The sequence below is a fragment of the Pempheris klunzingeri genome, chromosome 5 (assembly GCF_042242105.1).
Source record: "Pempheris klunzingeri isolate RE-2024b chromosome 5, fPemKlu1.hap1, whole genome shotgun sequence".
NCBI classification, from domain to species: domain Eukaryota; kingdom Metazoa; phylum Chordata; class Actinopteri; order Acropomatiformes; family Pempheridae; genus Pempheris; species Pempheris klunzingeri.
The window spans coordinates 16,639,161-16,654,213 of NC_092016.1; the positions used below are offsets into that span (position 1 = coordinate 16,639,161).

The 15,053-nt window shown below is 41.0% G+C and overlaps 1 protein-coding gene across 2 annotated transcripts; it reads right to left on the reverse strand.

Annotated features, from left to right (window-relative positions):
• Nucleotides 1–20: 20 nt before the first annotated feature.
• Nucleotides 21–13,995, reverse strand: bmal2 (basic helix-loop-helix ARNT like 2). Of its 2 annotated transcripts, none has more exons than XM_070830043.1 (17): nucleotides 13,731–13,995; nucleotides 9,067–9,196; nucleotides 8,909–8,962; nucleotides 8,750–8,791; nucleotides 8,453–8,610; nucleotides 7,786–7,865; nucleotides 7,311–7,403; nucleotides 6,423–6,540; nucleotides 6,192–6,341; nucleotides 5,101–5,344; nucleotides 4,780–4,886; nucleotides 4,333–4,483; nucleotides 4,152–4,222; nucleotides 3,919–4,030; nucleotides 3,656–3,737; nucleotides 3,072–3,171; nucleotides 21–2,951 (listed from the first exon to the last, which is right to left on the reverse strand). In XM_070830043.1, exons 1-17 carry the CDS (start codon nucleotides 13,786–13,788, stop codon nucleotides 2,794–2,796), a joined length of 1,908 nt encoding a protein of 635 aa, XP_070686144.1. In that variant the 5' UTR covers nucleotides 13,789–13,995; the 3' UTR covers nucleotides 21–2,793. The 2 variants fall into 2 exon arrangements, with proteins under 2 accessions (XP_070686144.1, XP_070686143.1); XM_070830042.1 differs by having other exon boundaries at nucleotides 3,919–4,033.
• Between the last annotated feature and the right edge of the window lie 1,058 nt (nucleotides 13,996–15,053).

The window sequence follows — 15,053 nt, forward strand, 5'->3', positions numbered from 1 at the left end:
AAACATGCCCAAAGTTCCAGTTGAAGATTTAGCAAACTAATATTTATTAACATACCAATCTGGGAAGACATCCCAGACGTGCTGATATTAGCAGCAGTAATCCAATACAGTAAGGGTCTCCTCTGGAGGCCAGAAATCGAACAAGAATGAATCTATAAACTGGCAGGAAGAGGTATAATGGAGGCAGGGACAACGATAAATGACAGAAAAGCAGAATGTAACGAGACACAAAGCAGAGCATGAAATTAAAACATAATGTTCCCTAACATACAAAATCTACTGTTTTATTTCAAATGGAGACAGATGGAAAATATGTAACCTGTCAGCAGGGTGTATCATCACTCAGTCAAATACGCTGAAAGTGAGAGCAATGTTCAAACTTTCTGGTACAACAGTGCAATGACTGAACAAGAAGATCTGGAACAATAAAAACGGGACTTATTGCCTTTAAAATGACCATCCTGTGTCCATGGCACGACTCCATAGCTCTGCTTGTTTGGTTAGGTAGGTAGTGAGTGCTGAAGCCAACGCGCGCAGCTCCTGTTTCGTCTGAGAAAACGTGCTTCCACGTCGTCCATGATGTGCAGTGTGTCATGTTGCGTCAAGTTAATCCCCCCCTTTCCAGTCTGTGGAGGTGCCAGTAGCAGGCGGTCTCCGTAAGCAACACAGATTTATCGTGTGTCCGAGCTGACATGTCCAAAGGCACTTCGGACACTGGCAGGACGGTCCTTGTGAGTTCAGCTGCTCCATTCACTGGCTCCTTGTTATTCAAGCATTAGAGAGAAACAAAACAGTATTCTTCACCATGATTCACAACATTATCTATCCTTGAATCACGAGGTCTTATTGGAAAATGCCACAGCTCCATGTGTTGTATATTTGGGCAGCAATACAACTGCTGATCTTCTGAGTGATTGGTTTGGGTAATAATGACTGATACAGATGCACGGTCTAAACATATTGGACAGAAGCTTGAAATCAAGTCAGCATATGAAGACTTCTTTCCATTGCTCTCCCTGTGAGACTCCATCAGTGTACAACACACAAAATTATTCCAGAAATGTAACATTTCTAACACGTAGGTCTTCACATAATGGCTATGAATGTTTTGCTAGTAAAATCCAAGATGTGCAATTGTAAGCATGGGCAAAACAAACCTTAATGTGAGGTAAATCGCAAGGGGACCATACATCTCAGTGACTCAGTTCTCACCACGTCGTATTACAAATCAGCAGTGGGAGTTTTTTTGAGTCATGCCTGATATGGGAGTGACAATAACATGACAAATAAAAGAGCATACTGTAAAGATTAGAATTTAGGCAAAGACAGCTCTGCACAGCATAATCCCTTCAGAAATGTATGCATGAAAACGTGCGTGCCTCTGATAAACATATAGGATTTTTGTTTTGAAAGACTGTCAGTGCAAAATGGTACTTGGGGGGGGCTGAAGCTATGTCTTTCCCGCATGATTATAAAGCTGACAATAAGTCAAGGAACATAGACGCACAGGTGATCAAGTACTGACTCACATATACAAATGACTCAAAACAATGTACGGTACTGCAAAGAAATACGTAAAACCGTAAACTGGAGGAGAAAATACTGCTGCAGTTTATACGAAATGTTAAAATGGGGCGGCTCTGTTTCCATCACTCCCTGAGTTATCACTTCTCCCATCAGACTCAGAGATCAACCTCAAACATGCATTGCTAAAATGTCACAGATGTGATTGGGTCTGCTGCCGTTGCCATCAAACCTTCATTTCAGCGATTCAAAAGTGCCATTTCACTTTGCTTGAAGTAGTATTGTAGTGCTCAGAAATCCATGGGAGTTCTCAAACGGTCAACCACCAAAACCGGCACCGCTCCAACAAATTCACGAAGGTGGATCATTTCTGTGTTTAGAGCTAGGGCAAATAAAGTCCAGGCCAGCCAACAAAGGGGGATAACTGTCTACAGAAGTGTACATACTAAAAAAAAATCATAATATTCTTCCCACGCAAACAATCCCTTTAAGACAGATATGGCCTGAAGACATTGTGTTTGCAATCATACCAAATCCACACATATACAGTATGTTCAAGTCATTGAAGAAGAGAGGAGGTTACTGGACTGTTTCCATGGAAAATGTTCAGATACTGACAAGAGGAAATCTCTGAGGTGACTCTCAAAGTTAGAGGTTATGGTAGTGTGGTCTGCCGTGGTACAGTGGCTACCTACGGCTTGGATCCTGAGGGGTCACAGAGATGGGCCAGGTTGTCAATGGATCTTCCTCGCATTTTAATTGAACAAACAGTCTGTAATCAAATTACAACCCTTTAAAAAAACCAAAAAAAAAACCCACGAGATTGATTCAGTGCAATTTGTTTTTGCATCGTCACTCCAAAGCCTCAAATGCAGGTGGAGGAGAAAAATATAAGCAGGAATCCAGAGCCGTCGTACGTCATTTGACTGTTTGTTCATGGGTTCTTCAGCCTCATGAGGCCTCTTCAGTTAATTGGAGGATGACAGTAGATGTGAGGAAAGCAGTGAGGAACAGCCTTTCAGGGCAGGCAGGCCGCTGTGAGGCTTTAGAGGCACATCCTCCTTCTGAAGAGGGACAGCAGGTGTCCCTTATTGTCGTCGATACCGCTTTCTATTAGAGCAGCCACGCGAAGACTACACATCTTATGTGGAAAAACGGTCACTAATAAATAAAAAAGTCCTTTTAAAAAAAAAACTGGAATGCTGTGTCTTACAGTAAGCATTCAGGCAGTTCTCATCATCAAAAAAGTCAACACTGTAAGAGCAGGTTCTATAAAGACCAGTGCATCTCCTCAAAGTCCACAGCCTCGCCCAAGTTTGTGTCCGTCTCCAGGAGGCTCATGATCACTGCCATGGCTGCTTCATCATTGCTAAGACTACTAAGGCCTGGTCCAACCACGCTGTCCAAATCCAGCTGGGAATTCTCCCCTGAGGTGAGATGAGGTGACAGAAAAACGGAGAGGAACACAAGATAATGGAGTTAAGAGACGAGAGAATCAAATATGGTTGTATTCACAGTTTAAAAGCAGGCTGGATCAGAGAGAGTACCAATAAGTGCTTCTCCTCCTGAGAATGCAGCTCCCTGCGGCTCATCGTCTGAGCTGGACTTTCCCGGCATCTCCATGTCTGCTGCCTCTCCATTTGGCACCTAGAGACAAAGTAGAGGAGAAAATTATAGCCGTGGCAGGAATTTAGTCATGAAATCAAATATGTGGGATATAATGCAAAACCACTCCCCATTATTCATCAAGTATCATTTTACAGATAAAAGTCACACCATAGTCAGGTAGCGATGGGTATTTTTACTGCATTTGACCACATATTGGGACAAGAAACAATCACATTCTGTCAAAAGCTGGTTTGGTGTCACTTCAACTTACAGTAATGTTGTTTGACTGAACAACCTCTGTAAAAAATGTGATGAACTTGATGTGAGGATTTCCAAAAAGGTTTGAAAGGTTTGAGGTCCAAACATTATACTGTAACACAGGCCTACATCCCCATGAACACTGCACACCTCAAGGCATATATGTTTGAATCTTAGCTAAACAAACTATGGACAGTTTTTCTACCCATTTCATGACTGGGAGAGATGCACCAATGATAAAAGATATGCATGTATTAAGACTTACGTTGTTGCTGTTTTGATTGTGAGACTTATCCTGTGTTAGACTGAACGGGCTGACGTTACCACTGGAAGGTGATGAGTTCATCCTAAAGCAACACAGACACATATCAACTTATAACAGCACAATGTAACATCTACAACAACTGATAATGCTTGTTTTTACAGCTGGAACTGTGAAATGTTGTTTAAGACTTAATTAACTCACATTAACAATTCCAAACAGAAGTAACAGAAGTAAAGAGGACATGCTCTGTTGTGAGCTCACACCTGTTAAAATCCAGCAGCTCATTGGCAATCTGGGTCCCTATGCTTCCAGCATAAATCATAGTCCCAGGTGTGGTCGAGATGCCTGGTATAATTGGAAGGGACTTCTTGCCATCTTCTAGCAGAGTAAAAAGTCAGACAACATGTACTTTACAGCGTACTATGACTTGTAGATCTACATTTTTCAATTATCGCAGGCCATCAATGAGATAATAACTTCTTTTGTTTAGGCTGACCTTCAGAAGTCTTGGAATTGCTCGACTGTTCAGACTTGTTTCCTGACCGACCGATTCGACTGTGATCATGCCTTTTCATGAGATAAGAAAACAGATGAAGTGCTGATTAAAATACTGTAGGTCTTATTCTCAAGTAAAAGGTATTTAGGTGATGCACAAAGGGACTGAAGCATATACTCACGATATAACTGTGTTAGTTGACACTATGTATTCTACTTCTTTGGTCCAGGGATTTACAAAACTAAACCACTGACTTTGCAGTGTGACGAAAGAGCCATGTTTTGTTTTGAACTTATAGCAGTTTGTCTCTATTTTCTCTTTACTCCGCAGCACTACGAAGAAAAAACAGTGAAAGGTCGAGTTAGAGGGCTCAACGGTGGAAAATTATGTGCTAAAGGCAGAGGAGATTAAAAACAGGTGCAGCGGACACGAAACATGGGCGAACCATCGTGATTTGGCAACACAGTGGCGACTTAAATAATAAACATATCAAGATCTCAAGAGACAGAAATATAACTGAAGAATGTAGGCATCATCATAGCAGATAATAATAATAATGCTAATAAAACACCAAGACAACACAAGACAATTAGGAGAAGGTGTCAGGTCACCGAAAAATGTCATTTACCCTTTCGATGTCTGTCAGCTAAATGTGGCAAGTCGTCTTGATGGAAGTACTCATAGCATGATGTCCCAAGCAATTCTTGGGGAAGATAACCAAGAATGGTTGTCGCTCTGCAGAACAGAAGGAAAAACCTCTGTGTTAGAAGTGTTAGTGTAACTCTAATGTATTTGAAATACTGCATGTACAGTTGAGCAGTCTCAGAAGGTGTTACAAATGTCAATGGAGGATATTTGAAATGTCTCAATGATAATACATTAGGTTATCAAAGTCATGCACCAAGAAACTATGACCCTCTCAAAACCCCTTACTGAAATTCAATTCTACCTTTGATCGACAAAGGTGAATTTGCCATCCATGGCATAGCGTGTGATGAACTCTGTGGGTTTAACTCGGACCTCTCCATTAACCTGGGGAGATGAGTGGGAGTGGACGCGTCCCATCGCCACCAGGCAGCTGAAGTGGGAGCTGTCCTGCTTGTCTCCCTCACCCTCCCCCTCTGCTCCCAACTGATTGGTGGGCCAGCTGCGCATGTAGCCTGTGCAGTGGACTGTGCAGTACTTCTGCGACTCTGTGGGCACATGCAGACATAAATCACATAATACACACATAAAACAAAAACTAAATAAACTTTACACCAGGAGTTTTCAAAGTCTGACACCGTTTGGACAAAATCAAGACAACAGTGTTCCTCTAAAGCTCGGCCCCACAGCGCATATTCTTTTCTTCATGTCCACAGGTTCTCTGTACTTTGCACATACTGTATCTGTATATGAGCAGATATAGGAGGCTGCTCAAAAAAATACCAGAACATCCTGGGCCTCGGTACTGTCCTGTACTGTAATATTCATTTTGTCCATATCACAGATTGTTAGAGATTTTCATATTTCTTTGTTTTATTTCTCTTTAAAAGAACATCATGCTCTAGGTTTTTGGAACTACAGTTCCCATAATACTTTGGGATGTAAACAGGAAATATAATGTTATAGATTCAAGGAGTTGCGCTCTGGACTACAACTTGATTTCTGCTTTTTATTCGTTTACATCTGGGCAAATTAGCACTTTTTGCAATGGAACCACTGGTGTAGAGATAAATATCACAGTATTATTTTGACACTGAGGAAAACTTACAAACCTGATTATTGTCGGTCGGTAGTTGTCTGGAGTTATAAGAAGTTTCTTTTTTTCTGATTTCTAATTGGGTTTATGGACATTTATAATCAGACTCCTGACCAAATTGCATGATTCACTTCACACAGTACATTTGCCGTTTGTCTCCCCTTTAAATCTGCCTCACAGATTGAACAGCTCGGCTTTACACAATACTTCTCAGGAATGGAAGGGATTGCTGACTAATATCATATTTACTATGAATGTACAAAAGTGATCTGCTGAATAATCTGCAGCTGGGTAATTACCCTTCTTTTTGGAGGTGCTGGCTTGAAATTCCTTCTCTTCTACTTTGACAGAAATTTTGTTGTACTTCATGCGGCAGAAGAATGAGCGCCGTGCACCAGAACACAGCCGCGCTGCACCGACTGGGAGGTCAGCCTGGACCTGCAGACCGGCTACAGACATGACAGGAGGGTTAAATGAGCTCACACTCAAACACACACACACACACACTCAGACACACAAAAATACTTTACTTTTAGCATCTATTAGCCGTTCACGGGGGTATAATTCAGAAGCTGACAGCTGCTCCTTCACTTTTCCCATGTCCTTTGGGTGTATATAATCAAATAGACTCTGTCCGATCAGCTCCGCCTGCAGGAACAACAAACAGCTCATGAAGCTCACCTATAAAAAGACATGTGAAAACCATTCTGCATCTAAGGCAATTCCTGCTGACAAATAACAAATGTAAAACAGTACACCGATTGTGGACTGCTGACCCCAGAGCACACCAGATACTGAGTGGAGCAGAGATGCAGGAGAATAAAAAAAAAACACAACGGCTCATTTCTCAAAGCTTTCTTGAAGGCCGGTGTATAAACGTCCTTTTCTGCCAGAAATCAAATATATCATATATGTACATTAAAGTGCCCACAAATAATTTGTATGCATCAATATCTTTGTTTTAAATCATGTGTGTCTTCTTTCCAGTGAGCAGTTCAAATAAGAATTTGGCATTTTTTTTGGAAAAATCTAAAAGACCTGTCATGATTTAAAATGTACCATTAAGTAGCACTAGAATATCATTTGAAGACAATCCACAAAAGGGAATACAATACATACTATAATACATTTCATTTTAGGGTTATTATATTCAACTTGCATGAATAAACAAAGACTTACTGATATGCCTTTTAATGGCATTATGCAAATATAACCATTGAGTTTGTAAATCTCAATGTAGTGTATTTCTGTGAAATCTGTACACACAAAGCCAAATGCGTCGCTACAGGCCCACGCACGTGCTGGTGGGTTTTTAGTCCATGAACACTGGCGCCAAGAAAGCACAACCCATCTGGTGTGTCCGGGGCTTGACATGAACAAGGATGCTGCAGACACAGTAACAAATGTAAAAGCGTTACCCGACTATAATTTAATATCTTCGTGACGGACTCTGAGACAAAAACTATTTTCCCACGATCACAGCCCACTACAAACAGGAACCCATCCGCAGCCTGCACGACAAAAAAACATGGGGAAAATGGGGGATCCAATGTGATGAAATGGTCAAGACAAAAGTAAGAGGCCACTGAATACATTTTTCATTTTTTAAAATACATGCTGTTGTATTTGATATAGTTTTGAAACTCAATATAGGGGTTTCAATTACCATGAAGAAAATTCAGTGCATCAACGTTGAGGAGAAGAGCCTCTCTGATGATGGTTTATGAATGAAATGTTTAATAGACATCATCAAGTGATTGAAAGGTCATGCGCTTAGCTTTACATTAAGATCACTTAGAAGATGACCTTAACAATAAAAAGGTATTCCCTCGCAGTTTCAGTTTCTCAAATTGTGAGTACATAAGTAGTGAGTTGTCTTGTCTGTAGGCTTACCTTGAGGACAAGATGTTTGAGCTCCTCTTCAGGAAGGAATGACGGTTTGTAGCTGGCTTCAGAAAAAGAGCTTCCTGAACCTAAAAATAGACAAAAATGTTACACAGACAGTCTAATGTGAGATTAATATAAATATAAATATTAGGTTTTAAGATTAATTCCAGTTCATTACAACCTGGATTATTTTCATTGTTTTAGGCCATTGTACTCACCCTGTCTGACGTGTTTTTAGCTAGTTTCTCACATTCACTGAACTGTCAACTCAGTAAGAAACATGTGCAATCATGCAGGTCTAGACAGGTAGTGAACAAACCCTTGTGTCAAGTGTGAAAGAAAATAAAAGCAAAGGGTAAAATCATAATCCAAACTGTTAGTTCAGAACCTGCTATAAATGCTGCAGTTTTCCTGTTCAATGAAGGGTTGTTATCAATTTTTGTGTGTGAGCTCACTTTAAATTTTACCTCAAAAGAAAGTGGTCCAACTCAACCGTTTGCTTGTTTAAAAACTGCCGGTAAGTGTAAATTTCTTCACCAGATGAATGGGCCACAAAAATAAAACCAAAGTTGCAATAAACCAGAATCATCCCTTAATTAACTGAATGCATCAGTGATGACAAAGTGAAGGTAGATGGTTTTTTGACATGAGTGGCCATCGATGGGCGTGGTACCTTTGAGAGATTTGAGGTGCTGCACAGCCATTCTGAGCACAGTGAGTTTGTCCAGCTTTCGGGACATGGGGTTACAAGTAGGGATCATGGCTGAGAGTTTGTCAATGAGATTGTTCATTTTGTCCCGTCTCCTCTTCTCAATTTGGCTGTGTGGTTCCCTGCAGAGTCATGAGATAATAAATAATTTAATTTCAGCTAAATTTTACAGGACTTAAACAATGGACATTTTAAGATTGATGATAATATTACAAGGTTGTAGGAACATTATAGATGAGGTGATGTCACATAGAACCCTACCTGAAGCATTTAATTTTGACATGTTGGTCTTCTCCATCTGACCTGTGAAGCAGAAAAACACACATTTGAAAGGGATTTATGCTATGCAACAATATGAAAATGCACAATAGCACAAAAGATTTAGGTCAGCTCTGAGAGTCCTTTATTAGCGCACAGTACCCGTTTTGATCGTCTTCCATTTCTGCATCAAGGATGGAAGAAGATTTTGTATCACTGGGAAGAAAATTCCAGAGTTAACAATAGCAATCAGCAACAATTTAGGTCAGTGGATTCATGAGACTTTCTGTGAGCCAAATTGAAACAATCACTCCACTTACTGGTTGTCCATGCTGCCTTTGCGCTTCCGGGGCATCTCCATGCTCAAGGACATGCCAGCAGCTGAGGACGGGGTCATCAGGCTAGGCAAAGTCATAGAACTGCATTGGTTTTCCTCAACCAGCACGTCCTCTGAAACACGCAAGGCAGAATGAGCTGTAATACGGTCTGCTGCAGTTCTGCAATTTTTATTATCATACACATGATCACAATGTTCTTATGGGAAGCTCACAAAAGCCACTTCTTTAAAATGGCCCCACATCAGTCTGCTTACCGTAGTAGTAGTAACAGTGTTAATAAAGGAGAGACAGAACACTTTCTGTTCATAATTTCTAAATTTTTTAAAAATCATAATATTTTCTCATCAGATTCTCTATTTTGCTCATCCGAAGTGAGTCTAGTTGTTAAAAGTAGCTAGAAGTAGTTTTTATCTGCATTTGTTGAGAAAATGCAAGCCAGATCAATATCTTTACAGCATCTCATTCCAGGAATCACAACTGCTTTTGTCCACAGGAATCGCCAAAATTATCACAAAATGAAAGTCTTTTCAACATAAATACATGTCCCTGGCGTCTTTAGACACTTTCAAACTATGAGAAAAGACCATCCTCTCTCCTTTTCTCCTGCTCCATCTTTTTGTAAAAGTGTGTAAAAACACTCAGTTTTAGATTTGGCCTTGTCTGTGGTGTTACATGCAGGGATCTGTTGATCATGTGACCTCCTCCAGCCAGGTTTAGGTGTTGTCGGCTACAAAAACCCACACAACAGTCTTCGTGTCTTCCCATGTACCTTATTTTGGATGGAAATGTGAGGAAAATGTGCTCACGGCGACTGCAAAACACATCTATCTATGTATGTAACATTATTTTACTGGGGACTGCTTTCTTAACAAGGGCTGTTAGGCAGGATAGTCCCCTTCCGAGCAGAGTTCTTGCTTCACAGAGACAGCAGAGATAATGCCAAGGTTGATGGGTGCTGCCTGCTCAGGCTTGTGGGAGCTGACCAATCAGAGCAGACTAGGTTTATTTTGGGGAGGTGGGCCTTAAAGAGACAGGCTGAACAGAGCAGTATGTTGTATACACAGTATGAGAAACAGAATGTGTGTGTGTGTGTTTTTTTTTTTTAAATGTGAACATGTAAACATATCCTAGTAAGACACCCAAATACAAGAATTAACTTGAAAATGAGCAGTCTCCTTTAAGATGTTAAGCTGCTGATGTTTTCTAAATTCAGTGGTGGCCTTTAATATTCACAGTAAGGTCAGCTAAGGTTTAGCATTGCTGTTTGTGATGAAAAGGCCAAAAGCTGAAATCTGCAGTGCATCTGACCAACAGTCTAAAGCATGTACGTGACCGACTATGGATGTGTATTGTTTGCTGCATTTTAAAACTTTTGTTACATTTTGTCTCCGTTTTTCATGAAAAGGTATTAATTTAGCGTGTGCATTCTCTGTATGCATGCTTTTAAATCTAATTAATGCAACTGTGCCAAAACAACTACAAGTGCTCAATTAATGTGAAGCTGGAAAAGGAAGACTCTCACATGACTGTAACCAGCATATGTTTAATAATGAGTTTTACATTCAGCCGCTTGTCAAAATGGTCTCAACTAATCCATTGTCTTTTTCTCACGTGCCACAGAGACTTCTTAAGTGTCTTTCCAACCAAAGCCAACAGCAGGTGACTGGAGTGTTAATCAGTGAAATCACCTGCTGTCATCTCACCTGCAATGGAAACTTGTATACTCTCCATGGCTCATTAGTGAAGGACTTATCGATTAATCAATTAATCCTTTCAGCCCTACATCTCACTACAGCTGAAATCAATTCATCAGTGTCAGCCGTCAATGCTGAAAATACCTGAATGGATGCGGGCATGTGTTAATGGAGATTAGTAAAGCCCAGCTGCTGTGATGGAGCTGTTCAGAGACTACCAACATGATGCTGCAGATCATCTGCCTCCCTCTCTACATCTTAACAGCCACTGAGTTGTCTATGGCAGAGAAACTAAGGAGAGCGGCACGAGACAGAACAAATGCGGCTCATTTCCATCGCACCTATTTTTAGACCGTGTGACCCAAATAGCCATTAACAGATCAGCAACAACCTGATTTTTAATCCCTCTGCCCCTGTCAAGATCTGTTGGATTACAGGGTTACAAAGAAGGTAACTAGATGACTGGACATCAGGCCACACAGACATCCCTTGTCAACTCCCACAATCCGTCTCTCCTGCTCACCTGTTCATTAACATGCTCATTCACTCAATCCTTGAATGAGCATGTGCTGGATTTAAATAACCTCACAAGCTGTATGTCCTACTCGTGTTCTCACACAGAAACACAACTACAAGAAAATGGCTCATGGGTTTGTCACACTAATCATACTTTCATCAGCTTTGACATGTCACCATCTTTGGAAAAACTGCAGACGTGTTAATAGTTATGTAGATGCAACAATATTATGTGTAAAACAGCAATGACCAGACAAGTCTGGAAAAAATGGTGGACTTCACACTCATGCAGTTAATCATAAACACAACACCTGGGACCTGCCCACTAAGTCCACAATCTTCAATGTCAGCTTAATAGCTTTATTTGGTAACACTCCATCAGACGTCTACGCCATTATAACATACACTTAACTACACGCTGATTTAATGATAATTATTGTGTTGTTAGGTAGAGAAAAACATGTTCTATGGAAAAGCAAGTGCCGAATATAGCTTCTACTATAACAGTAGAAAATAAATGATTCTGGAGATTATTATTTCCATATAGTCACAGTGTGAGATCCTCTGCAGCATGCAAAGAGGGTCTTTCAGTGAACATGTCGAACAGATCAGGCAATATGACAACATTACCCTGGACTGTAATTATACAGGTACTAAGCAAATCTTGTCCGTCTAAGAAAACACAAAGATTTCTATTATTAATAATCACAGCAGCTTTACTTGTGACAAAGGTGTTTCAATAAAACTAATCAAACTAAACCCTACAAATCAAAGTCAGTTTTTGTGTTGCCAAGTTGCCAGATGGAGTCTGATGTCCAATATGCACAAAGTACAAGACCAGATTTAGTCTTTATCGTTTGCTTGGGATCTTGAGAAAGTATAGTCATACATGCCCGGTATGTGAAACTGTGTTCAGCTGGTGAAGTGCATGTGTTGTCTGATTAGGGGTCTGCAGGGAAAGTCCTGTCCATAAACTTACAATGCTGCTAACTGCTCAAAATCCTGATTCTGAATGAAAAATACTAGAAAATTGTATCAGATGTTGGCATTTTTATCAGATTTCATGCACCTCCCTCTGGAGCCACAAAAGGCAGTACAGATATTTTTTCCCACACATGCAGCAGTTCTCCCAAAGCCAAATTTGCTGGTCATGGAAGACGATACGTTTACTGGTCTTCCAATAATTTCCCAGTTGTTTACTGAAACTATCTATGCGGGGACAGACTACTGTCCACATCTGCTTACAATCAGTGGTGTGGAATTTTACTAACAGTGTCCATATCTTTTAAACTACACACAAAATACGTCAAAAGAGTCATTTGCAATAGCCAATTTTAATGATCCTGGTGTTTGACCTACATTTTATGTAACAGCACTGAGCCCACTAAAGCAGCATAACAATTCAATATACATTATTGTAACCTTTTTTTGTAAAAAAAAAAAAAAAAAGAAAGAAAAATCTTGGCATTGGATATATCTCATCATCAATTCAATATTCATGTATAAAATCTGCTCAAAGTGGCTAAGCGTATCTCAGGCCAAACATTCATCACAATCATCCAAAACAGATGGTCTGATCTCTTGAAAACATGAAGCCCACAGTAGCTGCTTCGGCTGGTTGTCGTGGTTTTAGTTATGTGTCCGTTTAAGTAGTCGAGGGACATTATATCAATACTGTTCACAACTCTTGTTTATGTCCTTTGGTGAAGCTCGTCTTTGACTCATTTATCACAGTTATACTTAAACAGCTGCTGAGCAGATTATTGACATGTACAGATGTACAGTCAGTGTGTGGAGACTTTGTAATGGTACAAATAATTCACAGCCACTCCTAGCTTACATTAGACAGTCGGGTCGAGCCATCATATAGGTATTTAACGCTAGCTAGTGAGGCCTAAACAGCAACAAACATCGACGCTAATTCAACACACACTGTGACAGCAGGTCAGTCATGAAGTCCGGACTACCAAAGGCTAAATAATGTGCAAAGGGACAGACAGTCAGGGGCTGTGACACCACCTCATACTGACTCTACCGATTTGGCACCGTCGCCCTGATAAACAGGCCTTAGCAACCACAGCTAAGCTAACATTTCCACCATTTAGTCGTTTGAGTTAACATTGGCAGACACCACACGTACAGTTTACGCGTTAATAACGTTATTCTTAATGACTGAATGGCGGAAATATAGCTTTATTCCCCACAATACTCTGGCGACATGACAAACAACGCCGGGCACAGTTACATAAATGGCGTAGAGGGCGAGTTTGCTCTACTGATCTACTGACCTAGTTTTGGAAAGCGCAAAGTTGCAGTGAACGAAAACACACCTCGGCGCCCCTCTGCTTGCTGCTAAATATCACTGTCTCACACACACTTTGGCTCTGCCGCCGTCAACACTCGCACTCTTGAATGCTTTGCTGTTGTTTTGGTTACCTGCCGGTTCGCCTCCCGCTCTGTCACCGCCGCCAGCCGCTGCGTTCCTGGCCGACATGGCTGGAGCCGGAGCCGGTGCGCTGGGGCCCAGGACTCCAATGCATGGATGAGGCGGTGCGCTGCTCCGCGATGTGGCTCTGTTACTGGGACACGGTAAGAGGGAGCCGAGGCGGCGGCGGAGCGATACACGACTGCCTTATTATTTTTCCCAAATGAAGAAAAAGAGAGAGGGCGCTGAAACGTGCGGTACAATCAGGACAGCGGAGCTCGGAGGGGAAACGCGGAAGACAGGAAACAGTCTCCTCCTACTGGCGCACCGGAGTCACCGCTACCACTGCTGATTCCTCCTCCTCCTCCCCCCCCCTCCTGCTCCTGCTCCTGCTCCTCCTCCCCCCTCCTCCTTCTTCTTCTTATGGTTTTTGAATTTATGACGAGTGACAACCAACTTTAAGGTGCATTACCGCCACCTACTGAGCGAGTTACTCCTTGGGGAATGAAGAGGAAGTATATTTCACTGAACACTAATTTCTCTCAGTCAGTCCCTTTACTTTCAGGTAGTTTCCTTGATCCGATGTCCCTGAAATACATTCTTTAGGCTCCTCATCTCCCTTTTAAACATTTCAAGATCTACTTTTGACAAGAATTATATGATTCACTGACTACATGACAGTATTCATATAATCGTGTGGGATGTTTGCCAGATAAATGCAGTGTTTTACTAAGTCTGGTATGTCCTACTAGATAGATAGATAGATAGATAGAAATACTTAATTCTGGTGTCACAATAGCTTAGAAAGTTAAAGTGACCACCACCATGACTACAAACAACTAAGCAAAATAAAAAGTAAAGGTAATAAATAACTAAATCAGTGGTGGCCGTCAGGGTTACCAGGTGGTTAGAGTGTTTGATGTTTATATGGAGCAGGTGCACAGCAGCGCAGCTGTGGCTGCAGTGAAAGGTGACTTGTTGAATTCTTTTAATTGGGTTTCTTGCTTTAGTGATGACATTCATTCTCCAGCATGAGATACCTGTCTGCGATGCAACGTCCCGTTACACTGCCTTTCTGTATAATATTGATGGTTTCTATAGCTGTGGCGTCATAATGATGGTATTAAGAGGTGGTTTGATTCAGGTAGGATGCCACTGAAGGCCCAGGTGTAAAATGAACGGCCCGCCACTAAACTAAATAAAGGAAATAAATACAATGTAATATGTAATATGTGTAAGTGTATGTAATATACACTATAAGAAGTACCAAAATGTAATGCGCAGAGTGACACCATAGTGCAAGTTAAATAAAAACTGTTTTTAGTGAGTGGGAT

Excerpts from the sequence above, each read along its gene's own strand:
- bmal2 (XM_070830042.1), bottom strand. The coding sequence starts at position 13,788 with ATGTCGGCCAGGAACGCAGCGGCTGGCGGCGGTGACAGAGCGGGAGGC. Across the intron at positions 8,792-8,908 it reads ATGGAAGACGATCAAAACGG|GTCAGATGGAGAAGACCAAC; the intron begins GTACTGTGCGCT and ends TCTGCTTCACAG. Across the intron at positions 4,034-4,151 it reads CAATTCCAAGACTTCTGAAG|AAGATGGCAAGAAGTCCCTT; the intron begins GTCAGCCTAAAC and ends TTACTCTGCTAG.